Consider the following 17,178-nt stretch of genomic DNA (forward strand, 5'->3'; position numbering starts at 1 on the left):
GCAGCCAAAATGGTTCCTTTTTTTGACTGATCAACCACATTAACATTACCTAGCACTGGTTGTAACAGTGATACATGAAAAGCATGCTTTTTAAAAGGAGAGAAAAATCTAAGTATAGGTCATTGTTTTTCTAACCCAACTCTGAATCAGGGTTTAATTTAACCCTGGTCATAACCTCCAATATGATCATAATGTTTTTCTTTATAATTCTCCTAAATCTGCATCTTAGAGTCATATTTCTTCTGCCTAAGGCTCTAGAATCTTAAGCCCACTTGGCGTCCCAGCACCTGCTGCTGCTGAACTACTCCCCTGCTTAGGCCCTTCTGCCTACTTAGTTGATCTGCCTAGTTAGTTGGTTTAAAGAACTCCAAAACAAAACAAAAAGATAAAGCGGAGCTGCTGTGGATGTGGTAGATGTAGGAAGCCTGGAACCCCACCAATCTGACTTTTTCTCTTTCCCCCATCTCCAGCCCCTGAGCCCCCTCCACAGACCCAAGGACCCTTAGGAATGATGCTTAAAGTCCCCTCATCTAGAGAAAAGAAAGGGCTTATCCAAGGAAGCAACAGCTAGTTGGTAGTAATCAGAGATCATTCTAATGCTACACAGGCAACTAGCTTCATTTTACAAGACTAAAATGACCATTCAAACAGAAACTACAAGTATAATTGTTATTATGTATTACTATACGTGTGTCTTTATGGTTTGTCCAGATTTCAACAAGAGTGCCTGAATGTCTAATCCCCAGAAGATTATACTTTGGAAATGATCCTCTATTCATAAAACATGAGGAGCCTCCAGGCCCAAATTAGAGATTCAATACTTTTAACTAAAAAAGTGCTTTTTTTAAAGGAAGCCTGTTTCTCCTCGCATCTCTTCTTTCCCCAAACCCAAGACCATAAGTAACTTTAAAAATAATGCTCCATGGGTGACTATTTTGATAAGAAGATAATGAGTATAATAATGAGAGTGTGTTTTTTCTCCTCTTATCCATTCCCACAGCAACATGCATTCACAGGATGCTTTGATTTATCATGGTTATGACTTTTCAAGATAACAGGAAGGTAGGCATGTATATGCAGGTATAGTCCTTCCAGAGAGGATGCACATGAAGCTCGAGGGAAGAGGGACACTTCCCAGCATGGAACTGGCCTGTTAGCTATTCCGGGAGTGAGGCCAATGGTCTGGCATCCTGGGACTTTCTATAGCTTGCCTGGAAGGGTGTTCCACCCTGAGGTGACTGAGTACCAGCAGCCACCTCTCCTGGGGTGGCACACCGGGATCTGAACTCACCAGGCCAACCCCTTCCCATTCAGCACTCAGTCATGGCACCTGCAGCTCAGTCCAGTCCCAATCCTCCCCCAAGTGGTCAGCAGTGCGACCCTGGAAGGGAACAGAATAGGGAGATAGGGGTGCCTTTTTTTTTTTTTTTTTTTTTTTGCGGTACGTGGGCCTCTCACTGTTGTGGCCTCTCCCGTTGCAGAGCACAGGCTCTGGACACGCAGGCTCAGCGGCCATGGCTCATGGGCCCAGCTGCTCCGTGGCATGTGGGATCCTCCCGGACCAGGGCACGAACCTGCGTCCCCTGCATCGGCAGGCGGACTCTCAACCACTGCGCCACCAGGGAAGCCCAGGGGTGCCTTTTAAGACTAGAAGAAGCTGGATTAGGAGACTCAGGATACAGTTAGATGCAGACATGGCTGCTCTCAGCTCCTGACAGTAGGGACTCGGAAACCTTCGGAGACTGGTTTAGGTGAAACCACCCAGTAGGCCCTTGAGTAATATCTGACTCAGTTTTACCTGCCCTCCCCCAAGTCCAGGCTGTTGAGCTCCAGAGGATGGGTGTTCCTACCCTCCTTTCCATATGCCCACAGCTCCCCATTCTCACCCTCCCCAGGCACCAACTCCAGGCCAAGCCATGTGAGGATGCACAGAGGATGCACAGAGGAGCTGAGGATGCACAGAGGAGCTGAGGATGCACAGAGGATGCACAGAGGAGCTGAGGATGCACAGAGGAGCTATAGCCCCTCCTGCCAAGGACTGTGCAAACCAGTGGAACAAGCTATATACTCACTGTCCCAGAACAGACCAGTGTCTTCTGGTTCTCCCCACCCCAAAAGAGCAAAGCTGGGCATACAGCTCAAGGAATCCTTCTTGAATTGATGTAATAAAAGCTATATAGCTTTATTTCAGGAAAGCCTTGATCCCATCAACCGTACGCTTACCAGCCTTGCTTGTAATAATCTTGATTTTGTCACAGATGGGAAAATGATTTGAGAAGCAAAATCAGAAACACAGGAGAGCAGGAATAACAAACAGGCTCAATCCTGAGGCTCATTCTATGTAATATCATTATTGGTCTTCTGATATACTGGAATCAAGAATATTCTAACCCAATCTTCAAGTGGGACTGATTTAGACAGGGTTTTCTCTAAGGTACCAGAGGTCTGGAATACAATTTTAAGAGACCTCAAAACAATTAGGGTGGGCTTCCCTGGTGGCGCCGTGGTTGAGAGTCTGCCTGCCAATGCAGGGGACACGGGTTCGAGCCCTGGTCTGGGAAGATCCCACGTGCCACGGAGCAACTAGGCCCGTGAGGCACAACTACTGAACCTGCGCGTCTGGAGCTTGGGCTCCGCAACAAAAGAGGCCGAGACAGTGAGAGGCCCGCGCACCGCGATGAAAAGTGGCCCCCACTTGCCGCAACTAGAGAAAAGCCCTCGCACAGAAACGAAGACCCAACAAAGCCAAAAATTAAATAAATAAAAAGATGCCTCTCTTTAAAAAAAAAAACAATAAGGGTGAGGGGAATTACTGCAGAAAGGTGACATTCCATATAAGCTGGGATATAAAAGGCAAAACAAAGATAACCCACGAGGGGGTGGGGGGCGAGGTGAGGAAGAAACAAGCCAGATGTGAAGATGGCAGAAGAAGATCCAAGAATTGTTTATCACAAGCCAAATACTGGGTTTCAGTTTTCTAAGATCCTGGCTCTGAAGTTAGAGCCCACATCCCATTTGGCCAATCAGCACATTGGAAAGAGCATCTGACCGCTTTCAGTCCCAGTTCTGTACACCCAGGACTTGGGTCCAGGCCCTCTCTCTGGATCTCAGCTTCCACAGCAGTGATGTAAGAAACATGGGCAAGAGGCTGGGGGAGAGGGGGTGTAGGGTCAGGGTGAATCAGCAAAACCTGGAAAGTTCCTCTCTCCCCATTCCTGCCTGCTGCTCGGTGAGTGCACTCCCAAGCACTGTGAGGGCCACAAGCACCCATCTCTGTTCAGTCTGCCATTCTACGAAGGCTCTGGGACCTGCTCTGCTTCCTTTCCCTAGTAGAGCTTGCCTGTTCAAAGGTTTGCCCACAAACTTTTGTCCATCTCCCACCCCATGTCAGAAATCCCTGGCCTATACCCCAAGCCAATTGGGAGGAAGGGGTCTGGGAACCCGAGACCTCCACTCTCCGGTTCCATTTTGCTCCCCAAGACCAGCTGGAGGCCACCAGTTAGTGGGAGCCAGTTCCCGAGTTACCAGGTGAAGCCTAGGGAAATAGGGACCCCGACGCACCATGCTGGAGCTCCAGCGAGGACACACGCGCATTCGCAGGCCACAGATACTCATACGCACTTGCACACGCATACGCGTTCTCACAGCCACAGACACATGGGGCTTGGTGACCTGACAGCTCAGAGACAGCGCAGCGCGGTAAGGTTAATAGAATGCGCATCGATTCTGCCGCGTGTTGGCCAGCCAAGCCAGCCGGGCCTCCTGGAGAAGCAGCCTCGCTTGGTGCTGGAGGTGGGGGGCATCCCTCTTCCCCGACGCAAGAGAGGGGTCGTTCTTTGGAGCGCGGCTACCACCCCCCCCCCCCCCCCCCCACCCCGGTCCACTCTCTTCCCACCGTGCTCTCCCCAGGGCGGAGAGCCAGTCCCTGTGAAGGACGGGCGAGCACACTGCCACACCCCGCCTGGGCTGTGAGGACCCTGCAGGCCACTTCGGACACATGCGCTGCCGGGAGCCAGGCGGGCGGCGACCGGGCTGGGGGAGCAACACAGGGTGAGGATGACAAGAGAGCTTTGCTGCAGAACTTTGATCCCGATATTTCAAAAAGGAGGAGGCCAAGCCCAGCGCAGGAGAGAGGGGAGTGGGAGAGGGAGGTGGAGGAGAGAGCTAGAGCCAGCCTGGAGACAGGTAGAGAGGAGAGCCGGGGAGGAGGGAACTGGGTTCAAGACAAAACAAGTCAGTGTCTCAGCATTTTAGACGTGGGAAGGGACTTTAGGAACCTTGCAATCTGGTCCTCTCCACGCTACCTTCCACCTATGGGGAAACTGAGGTCCAGGAAGGTGAACTTTGGATTTTGTGGGTTCCAAGTCACACAGGGATGAGTTGAATATTTACATATTAAAAGCAGCTTCTTGTTGAAGTGGGAGCCAAGGAGGGCACGGAAGTAATGATGGTGTCCATGTCAAGTCCAGGCTCCTCCCGTGACCCTCAGTCAATAATGGTGAGGCCAGAAGAGATGTCCCCTCCAAACCAGTCTAAGTCAGGAACCTCCCGTAAAGTCCGGTCTCCAAGACTCAGCCCTCCCCCTAGCTTCGCTGCCCTGCTGACACCAGTGCCCTCTGAAGCCTGAATAAAGGGTGCCTCCACTGGTGGATGGGGGGCATAACCCTACATTCTACAAATGCCCGGACCCTCCTCATCCTCTCGCCTTTGAAAGACGGGCAGGGCAGTGCTCCCCCCCATTTCCCACCAAGACAAACTGAGGCCCAACAGCTTTAAGGGAAGGAGGAAACTTGAACCCAGAGCCGGTCGTCAGTGCAAGTCTATCTGCATCTCACACTGGCTCCAGCTCCCTGAGGGTGTCTGTAGTCCCACCACAGTCCCACAGCAAGAGCAAGCGGGGTTCTATTACAGGCAGGGTTTGGGGATGAATTCTAGGTTGTCCTTGATTTCTCCCCACACAAGTGCCGTCTTTGCAGACACCATTCCAGGTGGGAAAGGGCTAGGTGGGGAGGATGACACGGAGGCAGGTCCATGGTAGGCAGGGCCACAGGCCAAGGCGTATGCCCCATGGAATTATCAGCACCCAAACCAAGAGCCTTCAGGTAGGGATGGGGGCAGGAACCAGGACCTAGCCCAGAAGTCAGGCTGCCGAGAGTGAGGGTGAAGAAACGCTGAGCACCCAGGGCTGCTGCTGGATCCCAAGCGGGTCTGGTCTGCTGCTCCCTCCCCCACCCCCATTCCTGGTTCTCACCCAGAGACCCAAAGTCTGCCCTGTTCTAGGGACCCCAGCCGCAACTGCCCATTCCCCTTGCCAGTAAGGCCCTGTGCCCTCCCAGCAGACACAGCCTGCCCTCCCCGCGGTGCTGCTGGGTTTACCATGAAGCCCGCCATCCAATACATTGTTCAGTGGGGCCAGGGGAGCCAGGGCCTCACACAGACCCCTCATCCAGGTCGGGGTTGTGGCAGAATCTCCCAGGCACCCCGGCAGGCAGGGACTGTGGTCGGGGCGGGGACCACAGAACTCCACGAGGTCTTAGGCCAGCTTGCCCAGGCAAGGGGACAGCACAAGGACAGTCAGCAGCCTGGCTCCTGCATCCTCCAGGCTGATTAGTATCTTCCCTACTACCCAGCCCCCACCTCCAGAACCCCCGGGGAGAAGGATCCTTCCCCGAGCCACACCAGTTCCTCTCCTGTGATTTGTTCTGAATTTTCAAACAAAGAGTAATTATGACAGATGTGGAGCAATCAGCGTCATTATGTGGGAAACAAGAAAGGGAAAGGGAGCTGAGGGGGGCCTCGGGGGGTGGTGGGGAACGTGTCTTTCCTGTGTCTTTCCTCCTGGAAAGATGTAACTCCCACCTCTATCTCAAGCTCCCCAGTACCCTCCCGGCTTCCTCTCCTGCTGGGAACCCGTACCCAGCCACTCTGTCCAGCCTCACAGGTAGGACAAGACTTCTCTCCGCAGAGCATTCCAGCCTAACTGCTCTCCAGACTCTCCGCAGGCCTCCCGCAGCAGCTGGGGCTGGGGGCATGTAGCCCCGTCTGGCACAGCTGGAAGTGGCTCCCACTTTGGCCAGGGTTCTGAGCTGTTCTCTGTTCCCAACGCTCTGGCACACCCACCCTGCATGTGCCCAGGTACCTGGCTCTATTTCTGAGGCAAAAATACTGATTATGTTCTCAAGGGACTCACCCCCCACTAAGGACACTCAGGCCATTGAATCTGGGGTCAGGTGGACCGGGTTTCAAATGTAGCTTCTCTACTTACTGTGTACCCTTGGGCAAGTTAACTCACCATTCTGGGCTTCTGTTTACTCATTTGTAAAATGACTAGTAATAGGACTAGTAAAATAGGACTAGTAACACTACCAATGGAAATGCCGTGGGAATTAAGTAAATTAACACACAGAGAGGGCTGAGGACGGTGCAGCCGCATATAACTAGGACCACTCCCACTACTACTGGTTAGTTCATCACCAGCACCAGCACTTAGGTAGCCCTCAAACCACTCAGCTAAGCATACGGGGTGCTGTGGAAACTCAGGCGCTCTCTGAAATATTCCAGAAGCCCATACCCGAGATCTGCTGGCTAACGCTCACATACAGAACTACAACCACAGACAGAGCCTGGGGTAGGGCAGGACACACACAGAAAATCGAAATATATGTGCCAGTCTGCCCTGGAGGGGATATAAAGAGATCTCCCCCTTCCCCAACCAGAGAGCAGTGAGGCACTGGGCAAGGCAAGAGACACAAGGGATTCTCTAACCTGCCCAGGCTGGAGGACCAATCACATCCTTAGGCAGGTTACCCCCTTGGGGCCTCAGTTTTCAAGTCTGTAAAATGAGAAGGTGGGACCAGCTGAGCTCCAACGTGTCCCCCGTAGTCTGGATGCCTGTGATTCTACTTAGAGGCTGGGAGGACTCCAAGGTCCTAGACGAACCAGGAATTTTAGGATTCTTTTGCTGTAGCCTGCAACTCAGTGAAAGGGCTAGAACTTGGTTCTCTCTCCTCCTCCTCTCCATTTAGGTGGTCTGGTCTCCATCTGCCCACCCCAAGTCCCTGGGGCCTCTTGCTAGTCCCCCTCTCACATTCCAATGGCCTTGGGGGCAGCAGCCAGACCAGAAAGTCCAGTTCCTGCCCATTATCACTGCTCGCATCTGCACTGCAACCCAACACCAGCATTCCAGAGAGCAGCCCGGGGGCTGCCCCCACCCACCCACTGTGGTCAGTGTCCGGGCTCAGAGACAGGCCCCGAGCAGGGGCCAGTGTTCTCAGATTCCTCTCCGGGAAGGTGTGCCCCCAGGGAGACTCCGACTTGCTGGGGAGGCCCCAGACCCGTTCCTTCGGGGTCTTCTTTGAACCTCACCCTCTCAGACTCTCCTCTTCCTATCTCTTTGCTCTATGCTGAAGCCTGAGCTCACCTACGTTTGCTCCTGAAACACAGGTATCTCCCTCCAAGCGCAGCAGAGGATGGTGGACACAGGAATTGGAATTGCTACAACTGGAGAAAGAGGCAGGAGGAAGCACAGAACAATAAAGAGAGCCGGAGAGAGGAAGACGGTAGGGCCGGAGAAACGAGGACTGAGGAGCGATAAAGACAGAGACCCTAAACATGGCCTCACAGGAAGGCAGAGGTGGGGCAGAGTGTGGGAGTGTCAAAGACTGAGGAGCCCCGAGACTAAGATGCAGAGAAGAGATGGAGAGCGTGAGCTGGAGCCCTCTGCCTGAATCAGGTGGCGCTGGCCTGGATTAAGCCCATACTCCCACCCGCTCCATCTCCCTGTGGTCTGGGGTCTGGCCTGCAGTTCCTCCTTGCTCGCCCCTCTTCAGGCCCTTGCTGGGCCCCTGCCTTTCCACTTTCCCTGGGTCACAATGTCATCTGTCCAGTCACCCCTCTTTAGGAAGCCCCCGGGACTGCTCCCATCCATAGAGGTCACTCTCTTTTCTGCTCCTCCCTTGCATTTGAAGGCAGTCACAAAGGGTTAGCCTTTCTTGGAACAGGGTGAACAAAGTTGGGGGCAGGGGAAGCGAGCTCAGAAATCAAAGAACGGTCCTTTGGTGGGGAGGCGGGGGGTTTGGGGCAGGGGAGGGAGGATGGAGGATGGAGCAGCCCTGGCCAGCAGGCTCGGATTGCAGCCAGATTGCTGGCATTCGTCTAATGAGTAAGAAAACTATGGCCTAGACTCCCCAGAGGTACTATGGCCAGGCCCACATGCCCGTCATGTAAGCCCCACGCTCCACCAGTGACCTAAGGCTTTTCCTCCCTCCTCCCTCACTTCAGCTGCAGGACTTAATAGAATTATCTACCACTCCCTCTTGCCCTGCACCAGTTCTGTCCACTCTAGATCTCTAGCCTGGTCACACTGCTCAAGGGAGGAGGGATTCCCGCAGGAGACTCCTTTGAGGAGAGCTGGACCCCAATCGTAAGCCCCGTGCACCTCCTTCAGCACACACCTGTATGCTCAGGTGCCCACAGAGGCCCACGTGGCAATATACACACGCACTACTGGTTTCTACATTTCTTGTTGCAACAAGGCTACGGCCAGAGATCTTAGGGAGGCATAGGTTAGTTACACAGGCTGACATTTTTGGAATCACTTGGTCCAGTTTAAACAAAGACAGCAGTGAGCTGTTTGGTTTTCCATCCTGGGTGCCCTTCTGTTCTACTTTTATTGAAGGCTGTGTTGAACAACCTTCAAGCTGCTGTGAAAAGTCTCTCTTACACACACACACACACACACGCACGCGCGCGCGCGCGGCTGCAGGGACTTTGGAGAGGAGAGGGAAAGGCAATACAAGAAGGCCAGAAGTGAAAAAGTCCTTTCTCCCTGGGGGTGGGGAGGGAATAGGGGGCTAAGGGGGGCTGGGGGCCTGTTTCATTTGCAGGCTGCAAATGCCTCTCCTATTCACCGGCCCACATTCCCAGCCAAGGCGCCCGGCCACGGACAATGCCGGAACAGGAACAGAGAAGATTTGCACATTGTGTTCAAGGGGCCAGCTGGCTGCCTGCGACAGTGGAGCCAAGGTGTGGGAACCAGAAGATTTCGACTTCCACACTCAAGTCCTGCTGGTGGGGTGAGGGGCGGCCCTCCCCCCACAGTTGGGGCCAGTGGGGGACTGGGGACACAGCCTTCATCCAGCCAGGGAATAAAGTCCAAGGCAGGAGATCCCGAGGCCCAGGCATGAGGGCTACCAAGCAATTTGGTCTCTGATTCGCACCCCATCTGGTGAGGAAGAGAGAGTCTCAACTCCTCTAGATAAACACACAGCAGCCGCCACCCCATGATTTTGCTCCGAGTGTGTTATATTCCCCTGCCGATCCTCCCCATTCACAAGCTTCTGTGCCTATGAGCTATGCTATCAATTACGAGGTAGGGAGAAACAAGAGAGAAAGCAAAAGAGAAGCTGAGAGAGACAGAGCTTTGCACCCAGAAGGCCACATGTTCATTTAGTTTTTACCAAGCTCCACAGGCAGGGGATGTGAGAAATACAAAAGGAAGAGAAGCCCCTTAGGAGCTTAAAATCTAGTTGAGGAGACAGATGGACTATCTAGCCACAAAACAGTTACTTAACAATGCAAGCAGCCCTCACTGAGAGGAGGGCTGAGCCTGAATGCCGCAGCCCACAAGTACTCCCTGCCTTAGGAGCGGGAAGAAGAAATTACTCTAAACTAAGTGGTCTTTGGGGAGGGATCGGGTAAGGGACAGAATAGACTGGGAAAAGGCTCAGGGAAGGCAGGCATGTCCCAAGGACTGACTGGATGGAAAGGAAGCCTTAATACAGTAGAGCAGAGATGAACCTTGGTCCAACTGCTCAATATTACGATGAGAAAAGCAAAGTCCAGAGAGGGTGAGTGGCTTGCCCAGAGCCACAGAGGACTCCTTGTGTCCAGGCAAGGCCCTTTCCATCACACCTCACAGCTTCTCAGGAACACCAAATGGGGTTGGTCTGTGGAGTACTGACTGGCAGGGAGAAGGCCCCGACCCTCACCCATTTGCACCTACCTCTGCGCCACAGCATACTTATGGGTGACCCGCCTGGCGTGAGAGAAGGCCTTGTCATGGCCACTCACTCATCACACCGGCAGCACCTCAGCTGCAGCACCTGCTTCCTGCTCTAATGGGTAGGCAGACGCGTGCAAGGGGCAGAGGGGAGACTTCCTCAGGGTTACTTTGGCTGAGCTGCCCCTCAAGGGGGAAAGAAAAGCTTGGGTGACAAAGGCCTCCAGGTGACAAAGGCTTCCAGGGTTACCAGCCATTGTGCCAGGAACCGCTTCCCTGCACATCCCACTGTCTACACTGAGGCCCTCCGGGGTCCCCTCACACAAGCTGTACCACCCGGCAGCTCCAGCCCAAAGTTTTCCCAACCCCCCACCCAGACCTGGTTCCACAGACCTATGCCCAGACCCTGCCCCCAGATCCACACAAGCATGGGTCTTGCTGCTGAAAGAGATTCCAGAGTAGTTGGTTCAGCTGTCCTCCCTCAGACAGGCTGAGAATGATTCAGCCTTTAGGAGTGGGTGACTGAGGGCCTGAGACGTAGGTGACTTACTGGGCTGGAGACAGCAGGGGACTAGAATTGGACTTCCACTCCTCTCACCATACTCCGCTGCCACTTTCTAGGAGTCGGGCTCACCAGTGCCTTCCTGGAACCATCACATCTAAAGGAGCTTAGAACTTCACATTTCTCACCTCTGTTACCTCCCCAGAATAATGATAGTATCTAAGGAACACTTTCTACGTACCCTGCACTGTGCTAAGTTCTTTACGCATATTCTCATAGGTCATCCTCATAGCATTCCTCCTTGCTAAGTATTATTTCCTCCAATTTAAGGATGAGGAAACTGAGACTCAGAGAGTCCAGTTACCCAAGTCCCTCCAGCTGGGGGTGTGTTTGCCTCCACAGCCCACCCTCATAACCATTGTTGGGTACCCCAATCAGGATGGCCCCAGGCTGCGGGGAAGGCATTCCTGGCTCTTTGAGAGCCCTGCCTGCACTGGAACAGGCTGGTCCTCATCCTAAATTAGCGCTCAATACCTAGCACTAACAGTAATACTTAATGAGCATTTCCTAGAGGCCAAGTCCCGTGCCAGGTGCTTTCCATCCATCACCTCATTTAATCCTCCGACGGCCCTGATAGGCTGATGGGATTATGCTCATTCTTTTCAGATGAGAGCACAAAGACTCAAGAGAATTAAAAGTAACTCTTGCTAAGGACACATCATCAGTGAGTGGCAGAGCTGGGGCTCAGACCCACCTAGGTGCGGCCCTGAAGCCCACATTCTACGGACTTCACTGTGCTGCCCACAGACCCACCCACCCCCACCAGTGATTCTGACATGGGAGGGGGCTCTCCTCCGCACCTGTGGGCCAGCACCATTGGCATCGCCTGGGATCTCGTTAGACCTGCAGAACCCCAGGCCTTGGCCTAGACCTACTGATTCACAATCTGAATTTTATCAAGATCCCCAGGTAACTCACAGGCATAGTCTGAGAAGTCCTGATCTAGATCATCTAGCTCCAGTTTCCCAAGGGGCCTGAGACCAAGAACTGAGGCCAGGAAGTGAGAGGCAGGAAATGCGGGCATCTGCCTGAGGAGAGTTGGGGGTGGGTCTCCCTCCCAATCATCCCCCCTCCTCGTAGCTAGCCCATCCCTCTTTGGAGTCATCCAGGCACACAGACCTCAACAGGTGTGAGTCAATGCATGTTCCCACTGGATCGGGTGACCCACATGCCCTTCCTGGAGCCCCTCCAGAGGGATGGCAGAGGGTCTCACAGGCCAGCCAAGCTTCAGACGATGCTCAGAGGCTTGGGAGAATCCCCAGGCCCTCCCACAAAGGGGTTAAAACAGAACAGGTTGTACTCTGGCTCCAATAATTCTACTCCTTGAGAGATTTCCCTAGAGTACTCCCTAACTGAATCTCAGCGCGGGAGAAAGCTGGGGGGCTGGGAGCGGATTCAGGCAGTCTGCTATTGCTGGCAACACGAGTGGAATCACCTTTAAATGAAGAAAAAGGTATTGCCTCCATTACCGAGTGCCTCCTCTGTGCCAGGCAAAGCATGGGGTGTGTTAGTCCTTACAACCATCCTACAAAGCAGGATTATATGCACATTTCACATAATGGTGAGGAAACTGGGCCACGGAGAGATTAACTTGTCCAGGGTCTCATCCTTAACAAGTGTCTCAATTTTCAGCCCCCAAACTATAAACACATGGAACGGCAAGGCAGAGAAACCAGACGTGCTGGAAGCACGAGTGTTCCTAGGACCCTGAGCCACTCTGTCCTAAAAAGGAGATACTTGGAACTAAAGCCCCCAAGGAATCAGCCTGTAGTCTAGCCCATCCTGGGCAGGCCATCTTTCCATGACAGCATCCGAGCCCACTGTGATGGGAGAGGGGGCATTCCCAGCCATCGGCCTCTGGCCCAGAGCTTGGATGCCCCAGCAGACCTGCCCACACTCACCTGGACCCCTAGCTGCCTCACTGGGGTAGTCCACTGGGTGGACTGTGTGTCTGTGAGAGGTGCTTAGCATACCCCCGCCCTATCAGCCCCTGTAGAGCAGGCAGGAGAATCAGGGGCTCTGGAGGGCACCTCACACCTTTTCAGAAGGCACCCTCCCATGTCACACAACATCTGCCCTGCCTGCGGGCATGCGGGCAGGGAGTTACTACCAAAGGAGAAAACCCAGGCAGCTAATCAGCTTTGGAGGTTCCTAGGGACATCAGCCTATGAAGTAAGAAAAGGGGATCCAGCCACCCGGTTGCTTGGTATCCAAGCATTCCCCATGGGGCCACGAGCCTTGTGGGGGAGAGAGGCCGCATCAGACTGCCCGTGTTTGGAGGCAAACCCCCAGCTGTCCCCAGGACCCCAAAGGATTAACCAAGCTGACCTCGCCCACTGGCCCTTCCCCCAGTCAGAGCCCACAGCTCACTTTTCTTATACTGTTAGGAGTTTAAGGAAGCCAAACATCTTGAAGGTATTACCATTTACAGAAAAGCACATTTACAATTAGCTATATATAAACACCTGGGGATTCATCTCCCAGAATTCTAGGCTGGTGATGCAGGGGCCATCTAACTTTCAGTGTGGACACAAGCCAGGGAGCAGCTCCCTGAGAAGTCTCTTCTCTCCCGCCCGAAAATCTTCCTCGGGTCCCTACACTCCGTCCACGCTTCTCTTCCTCACACCCAGCCATCTGCTCAGAAGCTGCACCAGCCTTCCCCTACACCGCCAGGAGGACCGGGGGATGAGGGGTCGCTGAGCCAGAAGTGATTCAGTCTCAAGGTCCAGAGCTGCCTCCCAGAGAGCTCCATATGGGGGCTTGGATGAGCCTTCCTTAGAACAAAGGGGCATCTTAAACCCAACTAGAGGGCTCCTGCCTCAGAATGATTCATCACTCACCAGCCGTTCAGAGCAACTGTGCAAATGCCCTCAGAGCCAGGAAGAAACTTGTCAGCGATCAGATGGGGAAGAGGCAGCGTGCCACAGGAGCTAAGTGGGACTGTGCAGGGTTCAGAATACCTAGACTGCAGTCCTGGCTCCTCTGCTCACCAGAATGTCACAGATCCCCCTAAATCTCAGTTTTTCCATCTGTAAAAGAGGGATGATAACTGCCTATCTTCCAGTGTCATCACGATGACTAAATGAGATCATTCATGTAAAGCACTTAGGCAGGGAGCCCAGTATGCAGCACCTGCTTTATAAGTATTAGCTAAAATGATTACCAACCAAAGTTAAAGCAACCCCTTTAAGGGACACCCCCCCCACACACACACACAGAAGCATAGAGATATGGGATGGAGAACATTTTCCACTTGGCAAAACTTTTGCCCTTCCTCAAGAGCAGTGGTTCTCAACCATGACCGCCCACCCTCACAGCCTGCCACCTTCCCAAGATACATAAATAATTTTGGTTTATGTAAAGATTCATTGTTTTGTAACAATGAGTGTATACAGATTAAACAACAACAACAGACTTTTTGCAGGAAAGGGCAGTAAAGCACAGCCATCATTTCATCACCACAATTACTGGTGGCCCAACAGCACAAGCAAAGCACAAGTCTAGAGCTGAAACACCTCTTCTCTCCCAATCTAAAAAGCACACCAAATATCAAGTCACCACAATGTACACTTTAAAAATCTCATAATTTTATTGTCAATTACACCTCAATAAAGCTGAAATTTTTTAAAAAGTACACCAGCATGAAGGTGAGTGGGAGTAATGTCATCGTTGTGTTAACCCTGAAATTATTCTATCATATTTTTTGTAAAGCAAATTGTTGACAAGCTTCAGAATGTCATCACCGGTACAGTGAGGTTTTATTCTACCCAAAAGGTTTGAAAGTCAGCACGTAATGAAAAATTGCATGTAACCAAAATTACCCTTCAAAAATCTCTTAAAGGGCTTCCCTGGTGGCACAGTGGTTGAGAGTCCGCCTGCCGGTGCAGGGGACGCGGGTTTGTGCCCGTAAGATCCCACATGCCGCGGAGCGGCTGGGCCCGTGAGCCATGGCCGCTGAGCCTGCGCGTGCGGAGCCTGTACTCCGCAATGGGGAGAGGCCACAGCAGTGAGAGGCCCGCGTGCCGCAAAGGAAAAAAAAAAAAAACATCTCTTAAATTATCTCCAAAGTATGACAACTGTTTATATTTAAACACAAAAATCATACTCAATAGACTGGGATGCTCACAATATACAGGCATATGGAAACTAAGACACACTGACCCAAGAACTGGATAAAGCTTGCTGTCTCTCTCTCCCTCTTCCCACAACAGTGTCTGGCTACATTCTTGTCAAATTGCATTCCAATCAGTTAAATGAGTATAAGATATAATTCCACCACTGCAAATTACTGCTATGCCCCTCTCAACTGACCCATGCTGAGAAATTCGGGTTCCAGAAGCTGCATAAGATGGAACTGCTCCCTCTATCCCCCCAGGGCCTGGAAAAAAAAAAGTAAGGGCACCCACTTACTTGCAGCCTGGATTCGAGCCTTCCGGCTGACCACCAGCCCAAAGCGGTTCTGAGCCACACACTCATAGTCCCCCTCGTCTGAAGGGCTGCCTCCTCCATCCAGCAGGAAGTGGCGGATCATCAACGACCCATTGGCCAGCACGGTGGAGTGGGTACTCTCGGGCAGCTCCACCCCATTCTTCCTCCAGGTGATTCGCACTGGAGGGGTCCCCTCCACCTTGCAGCCCAGCACTACAGGCTGCCCAGGGACTGCAACATCATCGCTTGGCTCCACAGCAAACGCCAGTTCGGCGGAGTGGCCGAGACCTGCATCAGGCGGGGGAGATGAGAGGAAAAGGAGAGGTTAGTGTGGAATGAGCAGACACAGGTGTTCCAAGTTCTCTGGATCTGTGTCCCCATCATTCTGTGATGTTAATAGGAATCTCTATTAATATATAGACCTTTGTGCATCTCATGCAGTATAGTTACTTAATCAACAGACCATCTCAGAGAAATGGATATTGTTTCTACCATCTTTTTTTTATTTGTATCTTTTACAGAAAAGGAAACTGAAACCCAGAGATGTTAAGCAACTTGTTGGAGGCCTCAGAGTTAACAGCTGCAAATCTGGGCTCTAAAAGCAACACTGATTACAATGCAGCCGCTGCCACTTCTGCGGTCACCCTGGTTAAGCACTGAAGCCTCACAGACTTTCAGGGTGTGACCTCAGGTAAAGTATTCAGCCTCTCCGGGCTTCTCGGTCCTCGTCTGTTTAAATCAGGAACAACAATATGGCTTGCATTGTAGGGTTGTTAAATATGACTACCAGACTCAAAGGCACTGCACTATGAAAAGTTAAAATTTCTAAACAAATATAAAGTGAGATAGTAATAAATCACTGCTTCATTTTGCTGGCAAAACCATCTGAGGCCTGGTCCGATGCCTGGCAGGGAGAAAGGTGTGTGGGCCCAGTACCAGGTACAGGCTAGGCGATGGTCCAGCTCCACTGCCCCACCCCTAGGATGCTCTGGGTTTTGGTTGCTTTTCTTGTTTTGCCTTTGTCATAGGAGGATGAGGGATACCAAACATCTACTCAGATTTCCCAAAATTTAGAAAGAGGGAGGTTCCTAGAACCTTTACTCCCAGCAACCTCTTCCCTCCTGCAGAAGAGGAAAGAACTGGAAGAGGAGGTGAAAGAAGAGAAGGGAGGAGGGTGGTCAGGGAATCAGAAGAAGCCAGAGAGGAAGGACAAGAGCTCCAATCCCAGGCATGATGCCGAGTCTCCGACTTCTCAAGCGAGCAACTTACCAGACCAGTTACAACTTCACTCCAGGAGGAATGAACCCACCTGGGCTGAAAAGGCATCCACAGACCCCTCCTCACATTTCCAGGGAACTAGCGATCCGGGAGCTGGCCCGTCCCTAACAGACCAGCGCCCTCCCTGGCTGGGGGGAGATGGGGCGGAGGGTGGGGAGAAAGAAGGAGGAAGGCTGGGGTTAGGGGCGTTTCCCCCACCCTCAGGGATAGGTAATTCGTATTTTAAGACATTTGAGGGTCACGCCCCTTCAAATCTCTACCCATCTTTACCAGGAACTGCGTTTCAGCAGCCTCAGTTCCCCACCCCAAGCCCAGTACAGCAACTGGGGGATAAAGTTTCTCCTAGAGGCGGCCGCGATACTCCGCTTCTCCGAGCTAAGAGGGGAGAGGATACTGCCCAGAGGAGTGTCTGTTGAGAACTTGGGGTGGGAGGGGAAGGGACTAGATTTGCGCCCCTCTCCCGTGAGATGGGCCCGTTACAGCCACTGAGGGAACAGGATGGTGGTGACGGAGCTCCGGGCGGCAAAGCCGGCAAACCCCGAGCTCTGCGTGTGCACCCTCCGGGGCAGGGCGGGCACGTGAGCATCCCCACCGTTCGCTAGCCCTCGGTCGGCTTCTCTCCCCTCTTCCTCAGCTCGCGGGGTGTCTCTCGGGTTTCTCCCTCCCCACGCGCGGCCCGCCGGGAATCTTCCTCCTCCTCCTCGTCCTCTCCCTCGCACTCCGCGTCCCAGTCCCGGCTCCAAATCCACGACGTGCTCTCCGCCCAGCGCAGCCCGCTCGGTCCCGGCCTCCGCCCCCGGGGTCTGCCGTCTGCTGCCTCGGCCGCCTCGGGCCACTCTGTGCCCACCCCTGGGCTCCAAGCACCCCAGCGCGCCCCCTCGGACGGGCCTCAGCCCTGTGGTCTCCCATG

General features: G+C 53.0%; 1 protein-coding gene across 1 annotated transcript in view; it reads right to left on the reverse strand.

Moving 5' to 3' along the window:
* The window catches only part of IGDCC3 (immunoglobulin superfamily DCC subclass member 3), a 39,389-nt gene extending 24,088 nt beyond the window's left edge, over nt 1–15,301 (reverse strand). Inside the window, exon 1 of the mRNA XM_027123754.1 lies at nt 14,973–15,301. Coding sequence (XP_026979555.1) covers nt 14,973–15,093 — 121 coding nt within the window. The 5' untranslated portion in view covers nt 15,094–15,301. The remainder of the gene's footprint in view (nt 1–14,972) is intronic.
* Between the last annotated feature and the right edge of the window lie 1,877 nt (nt 15,302–17,178).

This window comes from Aethalodelphis obliquidens, unplaced genomic scaffold (genome assembly GCF_003676395.1).
Source record: "Aethalodelphis obliquidens isolate GAN/ISIS:26980383/991018 unplaced genomic scaffold, ASM367639v1 scaffold26, whole genome shotgun sequence".
Lineage (NCBI taxonomy): Eukaryota > Metazoa > Chordata > Mammalia > Artiodactyla > Delphinidae > Aethalodelphis > Aethalodelphis obliquidens.